Raw genomic sequence first — 24,970 nt, forward strand, 5'->3', positions numbered from 1 at the left:
TCGGCGCCGTGCTGTCTACCCGGCTCTAGTCCCGCCCTGCCCTCGTTTAGACCATCGTGCTGCCGGCCTCACCATCCACCGCCAAGCGTCGCCCACACTCGTCGATCATAGGGCAGCCGATCTCACCACCAACCATCGCACCTTCCCCTGCCTCTGTCGCCTTTCCCTCGTTCGCCAGTTTGTTGTCACGGCTATGCTGTAATTGGAGAGCTTGTTCCTGCTTTTTCCCTGACGGACTCTCTGTTTGCCCGTGCCCCAACAAGTGCGGGGCGAATATCTACAAACAAACAAACAAAAAAAGGGCTGCGAACATGTGTACCGAGTCATTTCATTGCCATAGACACCCAGATGGTGAGCAGTGTCCTTTCCATATCCGGTGATGCCGTCTTCGGAACCCCCTAAACATTTCAGAATATTATTAGAAATTTAACTTCCAGCCAGACGTATTTTTATTTTATCCATTCAATCTCCACACAATTCACCTCAGAGCAGACTTTTTGAGATAAGGGGGCTAGATATGACCTTAATTAACCCCTTCGCTTCCAGAGGGCATTCAAAAATTAAATAACATCGTCCGGAGACAACAAGAATAAATGATAAAATACGTCTTCGAACTGAAAGGGTTAAGAATGGCTGGACTAGAAAGTAGAACAATTTTTTTTTTTTTTTTCGTGTAGCTGTACATAAGGTGGTGGTGTCCGACTCTCCTGGCTGCGGATAACGGTGCGGCAGGGTACTGGGGCAGCCGCTGGTGTCATGATTTGCACATCTAGCTTGCAACTCTAAAAATCCAAGAGTTCTATGTCCTGTGCGCTGAATAATATAACTGGGGACCTGGAAGTAGATTCGATTGTTGTGTATCGTATTCTAACAGAAGATTGTGACAGTAGAAACTGATTGTCTGCCTACCCTCGTGTAGTTAGCAAGCGTTATTAGGTACCTTTTAGTTCTGAACGCAGTAATCATATAACAACAATGCTTTCCACTTGCATAGGTGAGCAATCAGGTAGGTAGAGCTATTTTACTTTGACGAATTATTTTATCTTTCCTCCCACCGCACTATTAACTGTAAACAATCTTTTTTTGCAGTGGAGTGATGGCCAAGGCTATACTGGTGGTGGTGGTGGTCGTGGTGTGCTGCCTCCCGCCCTCTCGCCCTCACCCTGCCCTCACCTTCACCCTCACCACGCCTTCGCTTCTTCAGGTTAGTGCCCCAGCCCCCTTGTCTTGGCATCGTACACACTCATAATTATGCCCATCAGTGTAACGGCGCAAACCGGGTCGAACGTGCCGGTTGAAGCGTGTGGATGCCTAGGGTTGTGTTGTAAGTTGCTTCAGAGATTTCGTAACATATTTCCTTAGTAATTTATTCTGCACATTAATACGAAATAGGGAAGTGGGAATGGAGGTAATGAAACTGTGCTTGACAGTATTGTGATTCCCATTTTAACGTGTGATAGTGAAGCTTGGACTCTGTTAAAAGGGTACAAATCGACAGTGAATGAAATGGAAAGGAGTTATCTGAAAGGGATATGTGAAGTTCTGTAGGTAGACAGATAGACAAGCGAAAAAAAAAAAAGAAAAAATAAGGAGAGCTGTAGTGTGTCTGTCGGTGTGTAGAAAGCGATAAGTGTAGTGCCTGGAGATGGGTTGATTGTATGGAGAGAATGGAGATAGAAAGATTGACTAAAAGAGTGTATGTGAGTGGGGTGGAGGGGGAGGGGGAGGCCATGGATGACCTGGAGGGAAGGGGCAGAGACAAGAGGTATGGGAGTGAAGGTGATGTGTTAGAGAAAGGGCAACTTGATGGCAGAGTACAGGATGATATGGGGGCGATTTGCTTGTGGCCACTCCTTCCTAGATGAAGACATATAACCACAAACAGATAGACAGATGGATATTATGCCCCAGTATCCTCTTGTATGCTGTTGATGCAAGCTGTGCCGATATTAAAACCATGTAAATAACACACAAGAGAATATTAAGATGTATATGACACACAAGCGAATATGAAGATGCTGAGTCTCAGGAAGCGGATTACCTGCAGTACATCCAAAGACTGTGCATTAAAAAAAAAAAAAATGTTCTCACATTTTCAGTTTCCGTACTACTATGCCTCACACTGCATTTTATTTCATGTCTGTGCTTCGTTCAGATGTCGTCACTGCTCTTGTCGAAATGTTCCCTTAATAAAGATAGTTTCAAACCCTGTGATGAGCATGGAAGAAAATCGTTTGAACAGAACACCCCTGCGCGTAAATGGAGAACTTCGTCTAATTTTTCACGGCTGTTTAAATACGGTAACCTTTACAAGCTTGTCTTGAAATGTTGGTTTTGTACATTTAAATTGTGGCTAACATTCTACAAAATGCTTTTCTAATACTTAGCTAACAAGAAAATATAGTAACAACTGAAGAGACGAGATCCTGTCAGCGAACTGTATTCTTACTGATACAATCAAAAGAAAGTGTGTAGAGTTTTCGTTGCTTCTCAGTCAAGCTCACCTTCTCTGGAACTGGTTCATTCTCTGTTAAATTTTAATAAATTCTACCACTTCTGTTTGCTCGAACAGTCCCTACAACTACACAAACAGGAAAACAATGCGGACAGTTCCTATCATGACAACTGTTTGCCAGGGGACAAAATGTAATATACTTTTACTAGCTATGTCGGGTAATTACCCCCTCGACTCCTACATGGTGTCACAGGGTGCAACTTTCACTCCTTTCCTCACCCTATGCTCTTCTGTTTAACACGAAATATTATCGAATGTATGACTCACAAATTTTGAATTATCAAATGACAAACTTTGCATCATGCTGCGTTAGACATTTTCACAATTATGAGGAGCATGAGAGTTTTAATCATTTTTATTTTCCTTGAAATGCAGTAATTAAAAGGAAAGATAATGGGCCCAGATTTACTGACGAACTTACAATGAACTGCCTGTCCTAATTATGATTTGATTTTTAAGGAAAGGCAAAGAGGCTCTAGAATTTGGCCAAATCTCTTTTCCTTTCTGCACTACGAGAGGAAAATTATCACGTGATATTTTTCATATTCGCAAGGACAAGGAAAGGGGGGAATCAGGAGCCTCGCATGTCTGTTTATTCCTCCAGCAAATCAAAATATGGGTTAGTAGGGAGAGTTGATTTTTTCTTTTCTCTGTTTATTCCGTTTTTTCCGAGTCCAGGCCCTGATAAAAATATGGGTCAGAGGATATTATTACTAATTCACTTCCTTACAATACATACCGAGGCAGTGAACGATGACTTTCGAAATCCAATGAGGCGACTTTCGTAACACAAACACCTTGCCAGAATATTGTGCCAGTGGTTCATAATGACTCGACTTAAAAATTGGAGAGATATGACTGTCCACAACTGTACAAGAACTTTCATTTCAACCATTCAGCAGTGTTAGTGGTGGCAGCCGTTCATGAGACAGATTCACATACTGTATATTACCACACTACCAGGATCCTGTTAACCTCTTTACTACCATGACGATATTTTTCCTTTATTCTTACTTTTGCCAGACGATTCTACTCAGCTTTGGAGAGACTGTTCGAACTGGATGGGTTAGATACAGCTTTACTTAACACTTTCAGTAACAGCAGTCTTTCCCGAGCTGAATAAAATCGTCTGGAGGTGGCATGACAGAAATAAAGCTGCGTAATGGGATTACACTGAGTATATTTAACTAAGCAGTGTCCCTAACCCCTTAAGCCAGAGGACCTATTATGTATTTCATTTAGTATAGCAGGCCTCCATTCACCCTTTTCACTAACAGCTGCTCTCTAATCTGATAACAGTCGTCTGGAGGTATCAACAATAAAAAAATAACGCCATCGGGTGGAAGGGGTTAAGGTGAGATACGTATACTGCAAATAATTCTGAGGTTACAGATAAGACACAGTTTCTATCAATGTATTTCTGTAGTACTAGATATTGGCTAGACTATTCCTTTATTTTAGCCATTATTGCCGCTAGATGCTGTGCCAATTGTACGAGGAGCGGATGCTTGTTTGTCAACTTCAGGATGACATTCAGCTTCATCCCAAACTTACTTCCCAATAATATATGTGAATGATAAAAAAAAAAAAAAAAAAGAAAAAGGAAAGCACGGCAGTAAGAGAACTATCAAGTGAAATGCGTCATACGTCCCGTAGGTCACCATTCAAATTTACATTTTCAGCTTCACGCTTCGTAATGCTTGTGGTCCACTCTCAGACTGAAAAATGGTGCAAAACTTGTCAGTCATGTACTGTATCCCCTTATATATGTCATTAATCCACTTTGTTTCTTCCATCCATTCTTTTACTTCCTTATCTTCCATTATTCGCCTTAGGCAATGAAAAGTACGTCATAGCAGTGATGGGCTTCATCCCAAGTTATTGTTGTTGTTATTGCTCTTGTTGTTGTTGTTGTTGTTGTTCTTCTTCTTCTTCTTCTTCCTCCTCCTCCTCCTCCTCCTCCTCCTCTTCTTCTTCTTCTTCTTCTTCTGATTGTTACATCATTCCGGTAGACTGAGACGGAGACAAAGAGTGTTGGTGAGAAGCAGGAGTGGTCACTGCTGGACACAGTGAAGCACATGGACCACCTCCTGCACCGCCACAACGACTACAACGACATCATGTTGGAGTCAGGCGAGGAGGACGACCAGCTCTCCAGGTACAGTCTGTTTACCTTAACTTGGCTGAATTTTTCTTTAAGCTTAAATCCTGTAGTTCAGTGGTAGAATAGGACACTGCTACGGCTCCTCGTCCTTTCCATAGCACTACTTCTGGCTAGTACCATATTCTAGTGTTAACCTATTTTTATGGCTCTGCATGCAAGATGAAGAGATGGTTAATTTAGGCCATAGTAGAGTGAATATAATCACACCACAACAGTTACCAAATCTGACTGCAACAAATATCGCTCTACTGTTTTCAAAGTCGCTAAGATATTGTTAAAAACAAATAATAACATGAAAATTGGTATAAAGAGTGCTAATATATCTAAGATACAGTTAACACTGCACAATAATGTCTTGAATAAAGTTATACCTGTGAAATAATACAAAGAATACCGCTAGTTTTGTTGCTAGAAGTTAGAAATTGTTGTTAAATGGAAGTGAATAGTTCTACATCTAACGGAAAAACCGATAACTTGGCAATTCTGTGCACCACCATTCACTCATATGAAAGTTGATATTATAATGACAATATACGATACATGTAGGATCAGTGCTAATGAGTAACCGTTAATGTAGACGTGTTTATCCTACAAATAGGTCAGGATCCTTGATAAATACCATCCCTGCTTCCCTGTTGCGTCCATCAAAGTGTGTTATGAAGAATGTATGATTTAAATAACATCTGGCGAGCAGGTGGTGCACTAATTTAACTCGCAACTGGAAGAAAGATAGTTCGATTCTCAGGCTGTTCAGATTCTTGAACATAACTTGAAACCACCATGTCCATGTTCTCCCAGCAGTACAATAGGGGACCTGGGTGTAACATCAACCGCTAGTGGTCGTACTGTAGGAGAAAAATCTGACAGCAAAAAATAAAAATGATTGCTTTAATGACCTTCGTGTAGTTGATAGGCAGTACTTTAGACCTTCTCTGTCTGTGCTGACATTGCCCCGCCTTGTTTCAGATTGCTGTACAAACTGCAAACAAGGGAGAGAGTCCGGGAAGAAGAGGGTGGGCCTGATGCAGCTCAAATGGCGTACCAATACCCGCCACAACGCCACCACCACCACCACCACCACCAACCAGCACAGTACCTCATGAACACTGTACAGCAGGTGTGACCATGTGATACCTCTCTCTCTCTCTCTCTTTCTCTCCTAGGGACGCATTAACTCCTTCATTACGGTGACGTCGCTTCCATTTTGATCTTGCTACTACCAGACAATTATATCCAGTTAACCCCTTTAATCCAAGCACGTATTTTCTAGTAGAGGTAGTAGTAGTAGTAGCAGTAGTAGTAGTAACAGTAGTAGTAGTAGTAGTAGCTGTAGTAGTAGTATATGTTATCCTCTGACGATTTTATTCAGCTAGAGAGACTTTTCGAACTGGAGGGGTTAGATACAGCCTTCATTGACCCTCAACCTCTCCAGTCAGTTGAATAAAAGCGTCTAACAATAGTGTGTAGAGACCAACTTTATCAAACAAGCTATAACTCTCATGGTCGGAACAACTCTAGCATTTTGTTCCAGCAAATGCCAGATCATTTTGTTCAGCTGAAAGGGAGTCATATGAGACTAAGAGTGTTGATACTGGTACCATTAGCCCTCTCATGGTCAGATGAAGTCTAGTATCCTGTTCCAGTTAATGCCAAAGGATGTTATTTAGTTGAGAGTGATTCATAGAAGCCTGTGTGTTAATCAATTCTTGGCCTTGTTCCAGCACAGGCTCAACCCTACTACACCTATTGAACTGGACCACATTCAACTCATTCGCATTAAGAGGAAGGCTAACAAGAGTAAAAGGGTAAGTTTTTTCTACCGTATATATCTTTATATATTTATTGTTTATTTATTGCCATCAAAAACTGAGAATTAAGCCACGGTCACTGAGTCAGGTAGTAGGTATCTGATAATGCTTCCGAGAGAGTCATCATAATGATAATGATAAAGTATATGTGAGTGAGTGTGAAGGTAGGAGGTCAAGGTCAACCCAGTTATGCTCTGATTTGCACCAAACTTGGCGGAAGAGTCAAGATCCAGTCAAGAATGAAGTAATTCGAGTTTCTAAGCAATTTGCTGAAGGTCATGGTCATAAGGCAAGTTACATATTTGGCCCTTAGACCAACTAGTGTGAGCGGGTGTTGCACTCTGCTTTTGTGAATTTAACCCTATATGTGGCGGGGTATTAGATCCCGCATGTGCTACATCGGTAATCGCGGTAGCAATTACTTTGTAGAAATGTCGTAAATTCTTACTGTGTCATGTACAAAAGGCACATGGGCGCAACCACCAATCGTTCACAAAGCCCAGCTTTTAGTATAACAAGAAGACTTTCGTCATTTAAGTGTAAAGCTAAGCCCAATGCCCCCCCACCCTGTGTAGGAGTCGCGATATCTGGTCGCAAAAATATCGATTGTGTTACTGCTGTCTTTCTTCCTTGCTTTATTTATTTATTCATCTGTCAGGACTCTAGAACAAAAAGACATAAAGGGGCGTGTTACGCACCAGAACGCACCTTAACATCTAGAGGAAGTTTCTTTCCATATTGAGACCATCACTTGAGCTACAATGCGCGAGCAAAGGTCAAAAAATATTCTAGCACACTGTCCCCCTCTCAGAATATGCAAAACTCCACGGTTCGTGTTGCCTCATTTCACGTAAGCATTTTGTATATACTGTCTCAGCAATCGCGGTGACAATTATCATGCAGCTAAAAAATTTTTCATAGCATACCTCATGTGTATTTGGTAACTAGCTTCCATAGAAAGATTTAAAAAGCTAGAAAATGTATAAAAAAATATGATAAAGTGATTGTTAAGGTATTGGGATGGAAAGTGCAGAAATAAGAGAAGAATAAACACAGGAACAAGAGAGCATTTGGGATGAGAGAAGATTGAGAGTTTGAGACCCATTTTTACATTTCACCAGCTACAGTCGTTTCGTGGGCAGTGTGGGATGTACAGTAGTAATGGGCATAGAATCTCCTCCTTTCCCAAATGTGCTTTATTATTTCCAGTATACAGTAATATTTAAGGCATTATAGTGATAGTCTTTCTTTTTTATCTGGATTTTAGCCACTAAAATCAGCTGACGTATTTTTTCTTGCCATTTATAGACGATTTTATTCATCTTAGGAGACACTGTGAATGAGAGTAATAAAGGCTTAATCTTTCCTTTCCAGCTCGAGAAATCTCTGCTCTGCTGAAAAAAACAGTATGCAATGGGGTCAGGCTAAATATCTGAAACTACCAAGACAGTTTAACAGAGTAATGTAGTTTCTTAGGGAATTTTGGGTAATCTTATAAATGGTAAATTAAATTATTATACTTTTCCATCACAGAGAAGAGGCCGTCCAAGAAGTAGGGAAAAACATGGACCAAAAGGCAGGAGCAGGGAGAGGCATGGACCAGAAGGCAAAAGCAGAGAGAAACATGGACCACACGGTAGGAGCAAGGAGAGACGTGGGTCGAAGGGAAGAAGCAAGGAAAAGCACAGACCAGGAAAATGTGGGCCCAAGAGTAGAGAGAAACACAGACGCAGGCCCGGAAGCAGAGGTAAACATGGACCACGGAGCAGAGAGAAGCACAGACACAGAAGCAGAGAAAGACATGGGCCCAGAAGCAGGGAAAAATGTCCTACCGGTGAAACTACCACCACCACATTTACCACTGCTACCACCACTGCCACCACCACGACACCTACTAATACTACAACATCCACCACGGCTACATCTACCACTATCACCACCCCAGCCACCATTACATCTGCCACTAGCACAAATCCCTTCACTCGCCCACTCTCCCGAGGAACCACACCCATGGTCATGCTTCCTCCTTCAGACACTCCTTTGGGTGATGGCGATGCGTCTGTGAGCATTGAGGAAGTGACGTTCTCCCCAGATGCTGAGACACTGATCCCATTCTTGTGATTACTTTCAGGTGATAACTGTGCAGTACTCAGCAAGGTCTGTGCTGTAGAAATTGGTGGTACAAAATTAAACTGCAGTCACAATGCAGTACAGAAATATATAATAGTGTAACTGCGATACCATACATCAAAAATGCAGTAATATTCCGCTAATAGGGTCAACATAAAACTATTTGAGGTATGCTGTACTTTCTGATCCGTTTTCCGCGTCTATTCAAATAAATACACACAGATTGACTGTTTCCTCATCAGTTCCATGGTTGATTATATTATACTGTATTCAGAAATGCTGTCTATTTAGCAGTGAAAAAATTATAAGTGTACTGGTAGCCTATTTTATTTATTTAGAATGTCTTAAGTGATATTAAAAGTTTATCAATAGACTCACTCTTCTCTGTACCTCAAGCAACCCTGTGTAAAATACTTTTCAGGAGCAAATACCTTATCTAAACTGACAAAAAAATATTTTTGCATGGTAATCAGAATACATTGCATGCACGTATGTATGTATGTATATGTACCGGTATGTATATATAAGAGGATCTATCTTGCACGTGTATGATATGGACGGGAAGCTCTGCCGTACACGTTCTAGTTATGTAATACGGATCCATGAAGATAAGGTACATTACTTTGTATCACGAGAAGCATCCCGCCCCCACCCAATGCATACCGCACGGGTTTAAGTGTGGAGGGATTACAGAGAATAAGGTGAAAACTGTAGGTGGAAATTTATTTAGATGAAGTAACTGTGAGTGAGTCCATTCGGGCTACAGTCCATACAAACTCTCTCTCTCTCTCTCTCTCTCTCTCTCTCTCTCTCTCTCTCTCCGCAGGCTGTGTGTGTGTGTGTGTGTGTGTGTGTGTGTGTGTGTGTGTGTAGTGTATTGTATTGTTGTGTAGTGTTGTGTCAGAAACACAGGGTACAGCAGTGGATCCAGGAGTGTCCTTTCTGAGAGGAGATAAGGTTTGGAAACTGCCTGAACTTCTGTTTGTTGATGTCACTGCAGTGTTAAGTGAAAATGAGTGGGAATTAGAGGTCTTGGTGAATCATTCTGTTTAAGAAATTAAAAAGTGAATGTAGGAACGAGCAGTGTTATAGTCTTTGAGAAGACAGAATGCACAGTGAAGCGGAAAGGTCGGGAAATGCAGAATGTGAGCGCCTTCAGCTATTTCGGCGATGTGGTAAAGAAAGATGAGAATTCAAAGGATGATGCGATTGAAAAGGTACAGCAGGGAATAAAGGTTCCATGTTCACTGAGAGCAGTAATTAGAAATAAAGATGTGAGCAAGGGAAAAAAAAAAAAAAGGTCGGTGCTTGACAGTACTGCGATCCCCATTCTCACGCACGATATGGAAGTGAAACTTGGATTCTTCTGGAAGGACACAAACAAAAAATGAGCGAAGTGGAAATGGGTTATTTGAGAGAAGATGTAGAGTTACTTGGTGAGACAGAACTGAAAGTCAGTGTAAAGTAAGTGGAATAACTTCAGGAGGTAGGTGGTTAGGTTATTTTAAGACAAGAGGAGGCGATGGCCGTGTGGTTTAGAGAGGTTGTCTGTTGGCTGAAATGACGGGAGTTCGAGCCCAGCTTGAGGCAGGCAACAGTTTAACTACATCTCATTAATACAGAGTTTATGGATCTTCCACAAGACCCACGAGCATGTCGTAAAAATACCCCCGCTAATATCAGTGCACCAGTCCTGAAGGAGACAGCTCTAGTATAGCTTGAAATCAATATGAAAGGTGGATATTATTTCTGACGTGGCGACATGTGCAGCTGTGTGGCACAGAGGACGACTGCTGGGCCTCAGAGGACGGGCAACCCGGCTAATACCCAGAGTCAGAAAAAAATACAAAAAAAACAGACCGCAAGTAATATCGTCCTGCACACTGGCATTAATCAATTGAATATTCGCTATTTTATTTTGTTTCATAGACACTGGTTCCAGATTGAAGTCGTTATAATTATATAATTCGCATCCCATCGTTGTTTTATAGTCTGTGAAGAAAGAGTCCACCCTCCCCTCCCAGGTTTCTTTCCTGGGATCCCGGAGGACATCATAGCATTTTAATTTCCCTGAGGCTGATAAAATTACACGAATTATTTTCCTTTCTGCAGCAATAAATAATTTAATAAATGAATCACGCTAATTCAGGTACGCTATCTTGGTTCTCCTCGTAAGTTTTTGTCATTTATCTTTTATTGCAGTTACCCCTGACGATCATGACCCAGATGGCGAGGCCAAGACACCATTTTCGGTGACCACATTGTTCATGACAAAGCTAAGAATGTAACTGAACTAGAGAGCACTTAGAACGCATCCCCCCTTCCTCTCTCTCTCTCTCTCTCTCTCTCTCTCTCTCTCTCTCTCTTTCTCTCTCTCTCTCACCACAGTTTTCTCTGGAACTGGCCAAAGATTAAATCTAAATATGTCATTAACCTTCAGACGTATAACGTTGTCCAAAAGCGAGTAAAATCGTGCGGGGTAAGCAAGTGTAAAACATAATGGTCTTTCCTCGAGACTTAAAGGGGTAACTTAATTAATATATGGAGGACAAAATCTAATCTAACCCGAGTCTTGCGATCGTGTGCTTTGAACCTCGATCATGAAACTGAAGGCAAACCATTGACAGTCGACGGATAATTATGGAACGCCTATGGCTATTTTACTCCTTCCACTCTAACTAACCATCTTCCCACCTTCATTGCTAAACTATAACAAGATATTAACAACAAAATACGGTGCTAGTCACGAATTATATGGAAAAAATCTGAGCCGTAATATTGCCACATTCTGCCACAGAGCTAGGGAGACGAAGCTGCAAAAGGACGGAAAACTCTGCCAAGTTAAACTGACTGTCTATAGATGTTATCAGTCTGCGTCCCAGATTATAAAATACTTATCAGAGATAGAGAGTCTAAAGTAATTCACTCTATCATCCTCCCACGAGTAGAAATTATCGTGAAGATCTGAAGGTTCGTCTTTCGTTTTGCGATTCGTTTTGATCCCACCTCGTCTTCCAGCGCTTTATTCTTTTTACCATCAAACGCTATATTTTAACTCAGGAAAAGCGTCCCGTATCGGAGGGGGTAATGAAGCTATGTTTAACTCTTACGGTCGAAATCTATCCAAATATATGTGGATGAAGAAAAACTAAACTCCAGACAGAAGTCATCGGCTGGTCGAAGCCTCCATCACCAGATCCACAATTCAGACGCTTTTATTTAGCCAAGGAAAAGCTTCTCATATTTAGGCATTAATGATTGCTCTATCTAACCCCTAAGTTCCACGTTTCTCTCCTGATGTATATAAAATCGTCTAAATATAACTAGAGTTCAAAGTAGCAAGCAATCACAGCCGCGAAGGAGGAAGTATCAGATGTTCGAGTTCTCCATTGCCGGTTTCACCCTCCAGCTTCGATCCCTATGAACTCCTGAAACCGCCAGATCTTCCCATTTGCCTGGCTGACGCGAGATGAGGAAGATTCACTGCTGCTGAGTAAGGGTGAGAGTACAACATTACACTTATTTGTAGTGTTAATTATGGTGCTTAACGATGCTTTGTGCAACAATATATGTTAGTTAAAGGTGGCTGTTGTGTACTTGAGGTATATGTGTGACTGGATGTGCAGGCTGATGCTGGAGTGGGATGCCTTGTGTGGTGGCATCTATAAAACCTGGCGGCTACACTGCCTGGTTCTAGATACGTTCCTCGCCTACTTCCCTAACCTATGAGAGGAGTGTGGTAAACTACGGGAGAAGGGCAATTTAAGCCTGTAATGCACCGTAGTCACGTTTCAGATCATCCTTGGCCACAGTTGCAAAGTCTGCGGTGGCCATCAAACGTACTTTTTTTTTTTTTTTAAGCATTATATCAATTTTACTTACCTTAAAATTCCCTACGATGCTTTGTTAGGAAGTTACTTAGCTACATGTGGTTCTTATTTGTTTACTGTACTATGTGACGCTTCAAAACTGTGACGGCTTTCACAGTGCCGGCATAGTAACGAAAGCAAAAGGAGTGATGCGTCTAAACATCTGCCCCTAATGTATATGGTACTTTACCATTATTATTTATTGTACTCCAGGTTTTAATCTCGGATACTGTTTTAATAATCCCTTCTATCCGATTACTTTTTTATTTTTGCTATCCAGACGATTTTATTCAGGGATGGACCAACTTTCAAGATGGAGACGTTAGCTATACGGTAGGCTTCATTAACCCTCAGTATAAGACACCTTTTCTAAGCTGAGTAAAATCGTCTGGTAACAGGAGGAGTAACCTAAAAAGGGTGTCACCAGATTAGACTAGGCGGCGGCTTCTAAGCATCTAAGCATCTGCTCTAACACACAGGGTGGGACGATAGCGCTTTAAGAAAAACTAGCCTGGTGGTATCTTGCGTGTTGTGGGAACGGCTCAATTTGCTGGTATGGACGTGGTTGTGGCAGTGGGAGTTGGAAATAAATAAAGGATGCAGGGTAGATAATCATAGCGCTGACTGAGGCGTCCCAGTAACACCAGAGGAATGGAACGAGAGCATTATATATGGGCCGTCCTGTACGTCTTAACATCATTATTAACTCTTTAAATCCAAGGGCGCCATTTTTGTGCATTTTTCCTATCCGCAGGTAATTGTATTCACCTGAAGATTGACTTTTCGAAATGCAGGGGTCAGATACAGCTTTCAGTAACCCTTTTTCAGTACGGGAAATCTTAAGTTGAATAAAATCATCTGAAGGTAGCACAAATTTTATCTATAGCCAGAAGCCATAATCCCGTAAGGAGTGGCCACAGACAAATCTCCTCTATGTCGCCCTGTCCCCTACCATTTCGCTGCCCTTTCCCCATCTTATACCTCCGTCTCTCTTATATACCTCTCCACTCCATCCCTCCATCTCATCCTCGGTCTCCCACTCCCTCTCCTCCCTTCCACTCGCTCTCATACCCTCTCCTTGTTAGTCTCTCACGTCGGTAAACTTTTTAAACTTTACACCAAACTCATGCCGGGAAAATCAACAGGCCTCCATTATACTAACTACAATTCTAAGCATTTTTTCTTCCATAAACATCCCACGGATATAGACCGTTTTTGAGATAATAAACAAGCTTCTCTACAAAGGGTCGATATGGCAGCCTCCATTTTCGGCAGGTATAAAAAAAAAATTAACTAATCTGGCAAAATATCATCAGGAAAGCCGTGTCTTTGCCTTAAACCAGCCTACTGTCACGTTACCTAACCTCAGCCTTGCCACAGTCCCTTATCGTGTGTGAGAGGGACGCGGGAAGATGATGGTATAAGTACATGCAGGTCGGCGCCATGTCCAGTGTAAATAAACCCGAACATCCTAAGTGAAATTACTCTCCCGGGTATGTTGATAGAAGGAACGTTGCTTAGAATTATAGGCCGTATAATTAAGGAATCGTACACAGCTGGTTAGTGATGAATACATTACGTCCCCTCCCCCATTTCTCTCTCTCTCTCTCTCTCTCTCCCTCTCTCTCTCTTTCCCTCCCTCTCTCTCCCTCTCTCTCTCTCCCTCTCTCTCTCTCCCTCCCTCTCTCTCTCTTTCTCTCTCTCTCTCTCTCTCATAATTTGTAATAAAACTGAAGTATGCATGAACAAACTTATGTCATAGGAGTGAAGTGGTTACCCTGAGTACACCTTATTATCCTTGCTGTCTTCAGGTGATTTTATTCATCGTAGGAATTAACCTTACTAGTAAAATGTTTGAGGTCTGCATCTAACCCTGCAGTTTATTCTGGGCGGATCTCAGTCGTCAGCAGATTGAAAAATTGGAATAAGAAGAACTTTTAACTATGCTAGAAAGGTTGATCCACTAAAGATCCTTCCCTCCCCGACTCTAGGCAAAAACATGAGAAGTAAAGTGTTCTCTCAGGTCCAGCAATCCTCCTCCATGCCATACACCTTCACATGTCACCACTTCAGCACTAATTCCCACCATCCATATCGAATATATATTAGGGCTTTATCCTTCAGGAATTCTGTAATGGTATTAGCAGGGGTGTTTTTATGATGTCGGTCGGTATTGGTGAAGCTCGGTAACATTTCTTAGTTGAAATTCAGATAATCGGACTCTTCCTGCATCTGTCAGGGGCAGAGTTAGTATCCTTTCAAAGAGGAGACCACCTGATACGTTAACATTTAATCAAATATATTTCCGTAACATGTGATTTACTCTCAATCCATTCAACAAGATTTCTTTTGCTAGTATATTCTTCATACTCGGACCATTTAATTCAGCTAAAGAGTCCCCTGTTGTTGCTTGTTAACTTCGCCAACGAAGTTGGACGGAGGTTATGTATGCACCGTGTACACGATGTCTCAAAAAGTTTCTACAGTATTTCGATTAAGTCTGGTGGATAGATGGACAGTGGGTCAGGGAAAAGGTAATTGGACACTGAGGTGCTTCTGGATCCGGTTGCAGGAATAATGTTTTATTGGTGTAGGAGGAGGTATGCGCTCTTTGAATCTGTATAACAGGGCAGACTAAGACCGTAGGCTGCAGAATGAATTTTTTTTTTTTAATTCTCTTTTTTTTAAGCCGTAATTCATATTGGCAACTGCCTGATGGTTAAGCTCTTGTAATCCCCAAATGATACTGTTTTTGCTGCCAACTAGATCATTTCATTATTCAAGGTTTGGGAGGAAAGGACTAATGTGCAATATATTTTTCAGGTGAGAGTTCATTCAGCCATGGAAACTGTCTACAGAGAAGGGGATGGGAGGAGAAGAAAGCCAAATTAATACCAACCAGCTGCCTCTTTAATACCAGCCAGCTACGAGATTAATACCAACCAGCTGCCAGATTAATACCAACCAGTTGCTTCATCAATACCAGCCAGCTGCCATATTATGGTTCTACCAGGCATCTTCCTCCAGTCTCTGGTAAGAGTCTGGATGTTTTTTTTTTTGTTTTTTTTAATTGCTGAGGTCCCAATCCCCTTTGGATGGGAAACCATTATTTACGTTCCTCCTGCAGTCCACCATCCTCCTCTTTTGGAATAGGGTGTTGAGGGAGAGGGAGAGAGAGATCGAGGAAGAGGTGGAGGAGTGGAGATGTATGTGAGAGAAAGTGTTTGGGTTGGAGGGGAGGACGGTGAAATGGTAAGGGGCATGGAGACTTGTAGGCAATTTGTTTGTGGCCACCCTGTATGGGATTAAGGCGTCTGGCTATAGATAGCTGGATACATAGCGTAGATTTATTCAGACCAAGGACCAGTATCACATTTTCGTGTATATTTGATTTTTTTTTTTTTTTTCAGTGGATGAAGATGATTGGACGTGTGTTGTATGGGGCGGTACAGGACTAGGGTTAACAGCGTTTATTTAACGTGAAAGGTGTTGGACTGATTTTTTGATGGGTGTTATGAAGTGCATGTGTGTGGATAGTTATGCCTGTGTGATGATATCAGGATTACAGAGTCTTGAATGATGTGGGTGTGGGTGTGGGGGGGGGTCCATTTGTAATATCATTGAGACATGCGTAGTTCTCATTATTATTGTTATTATTATTATTGTTGTTGTTGTTGTTGTTGATGTTGTTGATGATGTTGTTGTTGTTGTTGTTGTTGTTGTTTGATATTCGAACCTTACCTCATCATGTAAGGGTTGGAAAAAGGTGCAGGATTTTGTTTTTCTTTGGCTATAAAAACCTTTATTTTGCATAAGTTACCTGTAGCGTGGGCCCTTCTGCTGATGCCATATAGTTTACACTTGCTGCCACCAGACTGTTTTATTCATATTAGGAGAGAGTCATCACTGTGAAGGAATTACATTTATCTACAGCCCTGTTTCCCACTATACTCCAGCTTGACCTATTAATACTAGTCACGAAGAGTTACTTAAATAATGCAGAGCCGTTGTATTGTCCTTGTCTGGTGACTGAAGGTGCCCTCTTCATGCCATTCACCATCCTCCTTTAGGGGGACAGAGAAGTAGTAGAGGAATGTTTCTGTAAATGAATAGTGGAGATGCATAGTTATATTGTATGATAGTTCCCATATGAAAACATGCTCTCCTCAATTGTTCCTCGTTCGTAATGTTCTGTTGTTTGTTCGTATTATTTATAAAAGCTCCACCTCTCCTGTACAGTAAAATTATACAAATTATATGCAAGAGAACACTGAGATGTAATACTCAAAACAAGTTGCTTGGGAGGAGGTTCTGAGAGACCTCATGGGACCAAAAATTACATGGCTCAAGGTCCTCTTCGTATTAATTTTCATCCTTTTTATACAGTGTGGCGTCTGGCTATAGATAGATAGATAGATAGATAGTGTGAGTTGCGAGAGGGCAACATAATGGCAGAGGACAGGGCAACACTGAAACCAAATGTTCTTGGCATCCCTTCTCCCCTGCAGGATTAAGACTGTCGGGGTTTAGATGATGATGATGATGATGACGATGATGATGATAATTATAATTATTAATATTATTACTGTTATTCTTATTCTTATTATTATTTTTATTATTATTATTATTATTATGTTTTTTCTACTGTTATCATTATACATTATGTTCATTTGATAGATAGGTAGATAGAAGTTCAATTTCTCCTAATGAATTGGATTTGCCACTTTTCCTCCAAGCTATAGTAGTTGCTGTGGCCCCAGGCTAATTTGAGATGGAACCTCAGTGGACTGCAGGCATGAAGTTGCCCATCTGCTGCAGTCCACCATCTTCCTTTCTGGGAATAAGGAAGTACTTGAGGGACTATAACCAGGGAACTGAGTCAAACAAATGACATGAAATGAATCAGGTCATCCTAGGTCTCATGTACCGGTACTTGTTGTAGTTGCAACCCCAGGCTCCTCAAAACAAGAACCCAGTGGACTACAGGCAGAGCTCCTCTTCTCTAGTCCGCCATTCTCCTGTTGCGGGATAATGATGGGATTGAGAAATGTTAATATTATCAGGCAGCCCCCCACCCCCCCATCCCATTAGTGCCACTCCAGCACCAATACTATGGGCGTTACTTAAGATTAATATTAATCTCCTTCACTGACAAAGGGTTAAATTATCAGCAGACCTGAGATTATCTCCTAAAAGCCTTCCATATTTTCAGGGTCCACCTGTGCTACTTGTGCTGCTGTACTGTTGTTCCTGCTACTGCTGTGGGTGATGTTACTGCTGCCATGGTGGAGGTGCTGCTGCTGCTGCTGCTGTTGTGCTGGAGGTGATGCTGCAGCTGCCACAAAAAGGGTGCTGCTGCTGCTGCCAGACAAAGTGTGCTGCCGCTGCTGTCATGGTGGAGGTGCTTCTGCCGTTCCATGGTGGGGGAACTGTTGCTGCTGCAGCTGTCCTGAGGGTGATGCTGCTGCTACCATGCTCGGGGTGCTGCTGCTGCTGCTGCTGCCATGCTGGGGTGGGTAAGAACATGGCACACGAAATGTCCACTTTACCTACAATTCACCAAACCATAGTTATGAGGTAAGAATGAATATCCTTGGTTAGTAGTCAAACCAAACTACGTATTTTATTACCTCTTGGCCAGCCGTATGCTTCCACAGGCCATAAAATGTGTACCAAGACTCCTGTCCTAAGCATGAGCAAAAGTATGTAGACATTTCTCTGCCAGCTACAGCACGGGAAGGTGTTGTTTGAAATATTTTGTGGTATGGGCGGCAGACCAAAGTTAACATTCTTTCATAGTCCATCATATTTCTTCAGAGGAATAGTAAAGGAATTGAAGGTTGTTACTATAACCTGACAGCTTCAATATATGATCATTACAATATGAAGATGTCTGTTCCAAGCATCAATAAAAAGTGTACGAGAAGGAATGCTTCTTGCTTGTCATTTGGGGAAGTGATAAATGTGACATACAAGTTAGTGCTGGCAGAGTATTGTTGGCATACTTTTGCACATGCCTGTACATCAGAAACAGGTGCAGTAATACCTGGTTATATGCCACAGATACTAAAAAAATACAGGGTGATCCGTATATAACATGTCTGGTTTCATGTGTTTTGTCGTTGCTTTTTGTACCCTATGTTATCCCATCCTGAGGTGGGAAGAAGAGTTTAGGATGATGATGATGGTTTACAATGATGGGTATGATAATGATGGCTCTGATGTTGTTTTACTGATTATGATGATAATAATGATGATGATGACTGATGTGGTGAACGGCTCAGTCAGCATTCGTGGTCTACCCTACATCATTTTCTGTTTCCCGTAACCCATTCTTACTTTTTAGTGATTGCTTGTTTTGCATCCATTGATTGCATTATCTTTAAGTAATCAAATCTCCTCTTGCATTTGCTTCCAGTGATTTCATAAAGTTCACTCATTTTAATTAGCAGAGATGTTTGTCCTCCGTGTTTTATGTCTATCTAGCTATTGCCAGACACCTCAGTCCCATAAGGGGTGGCCACAAACAAACTGCTTCCATGTCGCTCTGTCCAATGCCATTTGAGTGACCTACCTCCACCTCACACACCCCTCCCTCCCATATATCTCTCCACTCCATTCATCCATCTCAGCCTTGGTCTCGCCCTCCACGTCACTCACATACACTCTTTCTAGTCAGTCTCTCTTTCTCTGTCCTCTCTACATGGCCAAATCATCTCAAAATATTTCCCCTAACAGCACCACATTGCTTCTTTACTTCCTCATTTACCTGTCTGCCTGTCCATAAAATTCCACACGCTCCTCACTTCATTTCCACTGCTCTCACTCGTGCGTCCTTCCAACAGGATTCAGGTTTCACTTCCATGCTCTCTTCCACCCCCCTCCCTCAAATATCTCTCCACTCCATCTTACCATATCATCATTGGTCTCCCCCATTTCTCAACCTCCGTCTCACTCACATACACTCTTTTAGTCCGTCTCTCATTCTCTGTTTTCTCTACATGGCCAAACCATCTCAAAGCATTTCTCTTAACAGCAAAACAATGCTTCTTTACTTCCTCATTTGTCTGTTTGTCCATCTCATTATAAAACTCCACACACTCCTCACTTCGTTCCCACTGCTCTCACTCTTGACTTGTCTCATTCCAACAGGATCCAGACTTCACTTCCATGCTCTCTTCCCTATTCCTAATGACAGCTTTCGATGATCCAGCAACGTTTATACCCTGCTGTACCCTTTCAAGCACTTTTTTCCATCCTTACTCATCACACTACTTAAGTACATGGATACACTCTCAATCTCCATTTCCTCACCATTCAGTCTCACTGTGGATGCTGTGACTTCATTTCCCTCAAAGACCATAACTTTACACTCACTTTTAGAATTCATTTCCTACACCTAAACTCACCCCCCCACCAACCCACCCCCAAAAAAAACTCCTTCACCAAGCCTTGCAGTTCACATTCATTCTCACTTAACAGTACCATATCAGCGTGCAAAAGTTCGGGAAGTTTCCACACTTCACCCTCGCTCATTAGACACTCCACTATATTCACTTCCCTACTTATTACCTCTCTTATAGTTCCATCCATATACAAACTGAACAACCACAGAGACGTGAAACACAGAAACATGACACATACATATGACACAGAGGCATGACACACACAGACATGACACACGGAGACATGACACACACAGACATGACACACACAGACATGACACACAAACATGACACACGGAGACATGAGATTTTTGTCTTGATCAGATTTACTTCTTTTACCTTACTGTCAGAATAAGTTAGCACTGTGGCTCCTTTCCATAGCACTTCTTCATGACCAGCATCATATTACAGTATTATTTCAACTAGCATTTACAAAGATAGTAATTTAATCCCCAGTTAAACATAGCATTGTTGAATAATTTTTCTGAAAGTCGTTAAAACACCTACGTCCCCCACACCAGCAGACTGAGCCGACAACACACAAGATATATACGGGCAGCCCTGTATTGCTTTTCAGTAAATTGTAGGCTGTTGTTGCTGTGGTCCTGTATTCCTCTGTAGTAGTGTTGTAAGGAAACCACTTCACTGAACTGATATAGTGTCAATTTCAGCATTTTTACCAATACAGTATTTGCTCCCTGACTATCCAAAACAATGCCAGTTTTGTAGCTTATCTGTGTGTGCTGATCATCTGGTTTGTTGAATGAGATATTGCTAAATGAGCTAAGAAATTTTGCAAAGGATATAGGCATGTAATTTTCCAAAGTAGATTGCTGATAGTATGATGCACACGTTTGAAAAAGATTATTAAAGGATAATTTGTGTTGTAAGGATACTGTAATTTTGAAGCTTAACTCACACAAAAGCTCATAGTGCTTCTTTTCTTTTATTAAATTCCAATTTTTAGTTTCTCTAACATTCACTGTGATTCTTGAGAGTAGTTAAAATGAGTCTGGGACCACCACAACAACAGGGAGGAATTATCAGCCCAAAAGGTCATAAAGAAATGTGGTATATAAAATGAAACTGGTAGAACCCATAGTGCTTTTATACCAAACGGTAAAAATAGATGTTTTGCATATATTGCCCTACATGAAATATTGATATTGGTTGTTATATTTTTGTCTATTTTCGTGTAATGGTGTATGTTATTTTTGCATTTTTATTATTGCCATGTCATTATGATATACTGCACAGTCTGCCACAGGGAAAAAAAAAATATGCTGAAAAAATACCTATAGTCCTTGTTTGGAAGATTTTAACTGGCAACAGGTCAAATATGGAACTGTCATCCTGAGTCTGTAATTCCCTCTGCCTGTGACCTTCAGTCTTTTAAAAGCCATGTGTGCAAGAATCTTTCTTTTGTTTATTATTTCTTACAGTTTTCAGTTGCATCATCCCTGCATAAAAATAAAAATAAAAAAAGCCTTGAATAGCACTAAGAAATTGAAAACTAACGAGCAACCTTAGTGAACATCCTTTTATGTCGAAGATTAATGAACATCTTTTAACTCTTTCCCTTCATTTATATCCAAGAATACTGAGTTGATTCCCTTCGTTAAACGTCCCCATTTGATTCCATTTATGTCAGGGCTTAGTGAGTTTCTTTTTCCCTTTATTTAAACAAACAGCTGTCGTTATTATGATTTACATTCTTTAAGATATTTGTTTTCTGTGGCTGACTGCACGTTTATTTATATAGTAATATGGGTATTTTTTTTGTGTGTGTGTGCCCTTTTATTTCTTTTATTTGTACTGTAGTCAGTTTATTTTCACGTGACAGATTCATAACCTCTTAGCTTGGATGATGGCCAAGTGCAATCAGACTGGAGAGTTAATTTGATTAGTAACCAAGGAGACTCATCCCAATCTCATCACTAAAGCTTATTGAATTTTATACACCCATGAATTAGTAATGACGTTATAAAGTTGCCTGTATCTGTCAGATGAAAACAAACTGAGTATAGTTATGTATGTGTTGAATTGTAATATGTATGTTATTTTTACATGCCTGTTGTTATATGCAATACTGAGGGAAAACGTGCCATTATATTATCATCTTCAGCTATTTAAAGTTTAACAGCTATTTGGGAAGAGGTACCCCAATGGACTTAACTGTTTTAATATACTGTTTCAGATCTCATAGTCATTTGCCGTAATTTCTTTAGCATGTGCCAGAACTAATTTGCCCGTCAAGTCCTTTCCTATTTCCTGTTAACCCATGGTATCTCAGAAATCTGCAATATTAGTTGCTGAGCAGATTATTTAGTGCAGTATGCAATATTAGATTATCAGACTACAGTATGTTGTATAAAGTTGTAAGCTCTCTAACATCACAGCCAATTGTTTGTACAGTTTAGGAATTACGGTAATATCATTTTGTTTTTGAGGTGCAGTCAGGTTCCGAGAGATATTCGCTGTGTATGTTGTTTGTATTTAACACACTTTGATGCTTCCTCTTTGTTTGTCGATATTTTTAGTTCATGATGTTAGTGACTCTTATGCTTGTGAGGTGTATTGAGGATTCTTTAGGCTATTCTTAGGCTATGCTGTTCATATTTCCCATACTTTGTTGTTGTTTTTGTTGTCTGTTGATCTTATTAGGTGTTTATGATGGTGTTGGTGTCTGTCAAGGTTGGTAGTGGTGGTTTGTGATTCTGTAGCGATAGAAGAGAGGGAGAGAGAGCAGAGAGATTGAGAAACAAAACAGTGGCAACCGAATACCAGTCAAGGGTACTGGTGGAGTTAGTGAATTTGGAGTAAATGGATTTGGAAAACATGCATTGTGGTATGTAAGGGAAAAGAGAGAGAGAGAGAGAGAGAGAGAGAGAGAGAGAGAGAGAGAGAGAGAGAGAGAGAGGGAGAGGGAGCGAGCGAGAGAGCATAGGTGTACTCTTGTCTCCTTGGGTAGGGCTGTTTTTTGAAGGGTGAATGTCTAATGATGGTTTTTGAAGGTTTATATTTGGTTGGAGAATTTCGGATGGCAGTACTGGCTTCGTACGGGTAGGTAATGGCTATGTAGAGTCTGAAATAAAAGAGTAAATAATTAAATAATTAAATAAATAAGTTGACAACCATAGTCATTGGTGGATGGTCAGACCCAGTGCTCTGTACTGTGAAATCCCAAATGCTTTTCGTATCACAGTTCCTTTTGGATGGGGGTCGTTTAGGTAGGGTTATTTAGGAGGGGTGGATGTCTGTTGAATAATTTTGATGGATATTGTTCGGCTGGAAATTTTGGATGGCTGTATTGGCCACGTACGTTTAAGTAGCGGTTATGCACAGCCTGAAATAGTGAAAAAAAAAAGTATTAACAAAATATGGGTGGCGACCACAGTCACTGGCTGAATGCAGATGGTCGGAGCTGATGACCTGTGCTGTGAAAGACAGCCGTGGCATGTATTCAATGTGGATGGTGGATGTCAATGCCGAAGTGGTGACATGTGGAGAGTTAGGAGGAGTATTGGGCCTTGGAGATAGGCCCTGAAGCCTTTGCCCAGAGTTGGACACACACACACAAAAAAAAAAACAGCTTTTTTTTACAATATTACAAATTTGATGCCCAAGAAATCATCACCATAAACCTCTAGTCTTAAACGCAGTGTGTCCAGGCATCTCAAAACGAACAGATCTTGAATTTGGCTGTTTTTGTATTTTCTTGGAAGGAACAGTCTTGTGGGCTTCTAGCCTTGTGTTCCATCTCCTAGCATAAAAAAAAAAAAATGGCATCAGCCCCAACAGTTACTGTATCCAAATACAGAATGCATTGTCCATGGTCTCATAATCCTTCTCATGTGGTATGCACAGATACTTGTTTTAGCTACTCTACAGTATGAAGTGCAATTATGAATGAAGTTCTAAAAAAAAGAAAAAATAATAAGTTGATGGCCACAGTGGCTGATGATCGGGCCTGTGACCTGTGCTGTGAAATATGTGCTTTTCACAGCGCAGTCCCTTTTGGATGGAGGTCGTTTACGTAGTGATTTTTTTTTTTTTTAGGTGTTACATTGGTAGAGGAGGAAGAAGGAAGTGTAGTGTTGGTAGAGGAGGAAAAGGGATGTTGTTATGGCACTTCATTTAGTGTTGCAGGTTTTGAATGACTGTAGTGGGTAAGTAATGAGTATGTACAGAATTAAAAACTAATAGAAAAAAGATGAATTTAAAAAACAGGGCATAAATAAAACAAACGCAGTTCCATTCTCATATAATTTGGATGGAGGTTGCTTTTTAATTACTTTAGGGCAATAGTCAATTGCGAGCTCTAGGACAACTTCCTTAGTGGTTTGAGTGGTTATAATACGTTTATTTTCCTCTGACAAATTGGAGTCGGAGTGAAGGTTCAGTTTAACTAGTAACCAAGGAGACTCATCCCTGTCTCGTAACTCAGGCTCACCAAGTTTCATGCAAGTAGTATTTTTTTTCCGCATAGAAAATAACTAATTTATTGTGAAGAGGTACATGGTGAGGCTGAGAGTAGGAGGCAGCCTCATAAGTCTGTGTGGAGGTCTTGTTGGGCTGTGATGGTTGTTTACGATGTTTATGAGTTCGTGTTTTTTTTTTTTTATTGTGAGTCCCTTGGTTGTCGTGTGTCTGTGTGTTTAGCCACGAGGGATCTTTTGCATTGAGAACACCAGCTGGTATTGCATTGGTGTTGGTCTGGAATGGGGAAAGTCATGGAGTAGATAATGTGCAGATGGTTAAACCTGTGAGGTAGGGTTAGGATTCCAGGGGCTTAAATGGTCAGTGATTGAGTGACTGGTCCTTTTCACTGGACATGGCCTGGTTATATCAGTGCCACCACATAAAGGTGTCTCCCTAGCTTTACATTTTAAAACGACTGGGTGCAGAAGGTGATAAGTATGAACGTCAGGGATAGGGTTGCGAGAGGCAGACTGAAAAAGACCTGGGACGAGGTCGTAGTGTGTAACCTCATAAATAAGAAATGAACTGGGAGGCTGAAAGAGCTTGAGCAGCATGGA

General features: G+C 41.1%; 1 protein-coding gene across 1 annotated transcript; it reads left to right on the forward strand.

Moving 5' to 3' along the window:
- Window positions 1-1,096: 1,096 nt before the first annotated feature.
- Window positions 1,097-12,346, forward strand: LOC145391344 (uncharacterized). Its single transcript, XM_080265943.1, has 6 exons — window positions 1,097-1,204; window positions 4,528-4,673; window positions 5,646-5,796; window positions 8,021-8,321; window positions 10,820-10,901; window positions 12,244-12,346. Exons 1-6 carry the CDS (start codon window positions 1,097-1,099, stop codon window positions 12,344-12,346), a joined length of 891 nt encoding a protein of 296 aa, XP_080122069.1.
- The last annotated feature ends 12,624 nt before the right edge of the window (window positions 12,347-24,970 follow it).

This window comes from Coenobita brevimanus, chromosome 18 (genome assembly GCF_032717465.1).
Source record: "Coenobita brevimanus isolate Jiangsu-jjx chromosome 18, ASM3271746v2, whole genome shotgun sequence".
Lineage (NCBI taxonomy): Eukaryota > Metazoa > Arthropoda > Malacostraca > Decapoda > Coenobitidae > Coenobita > Coenobita brevimanus.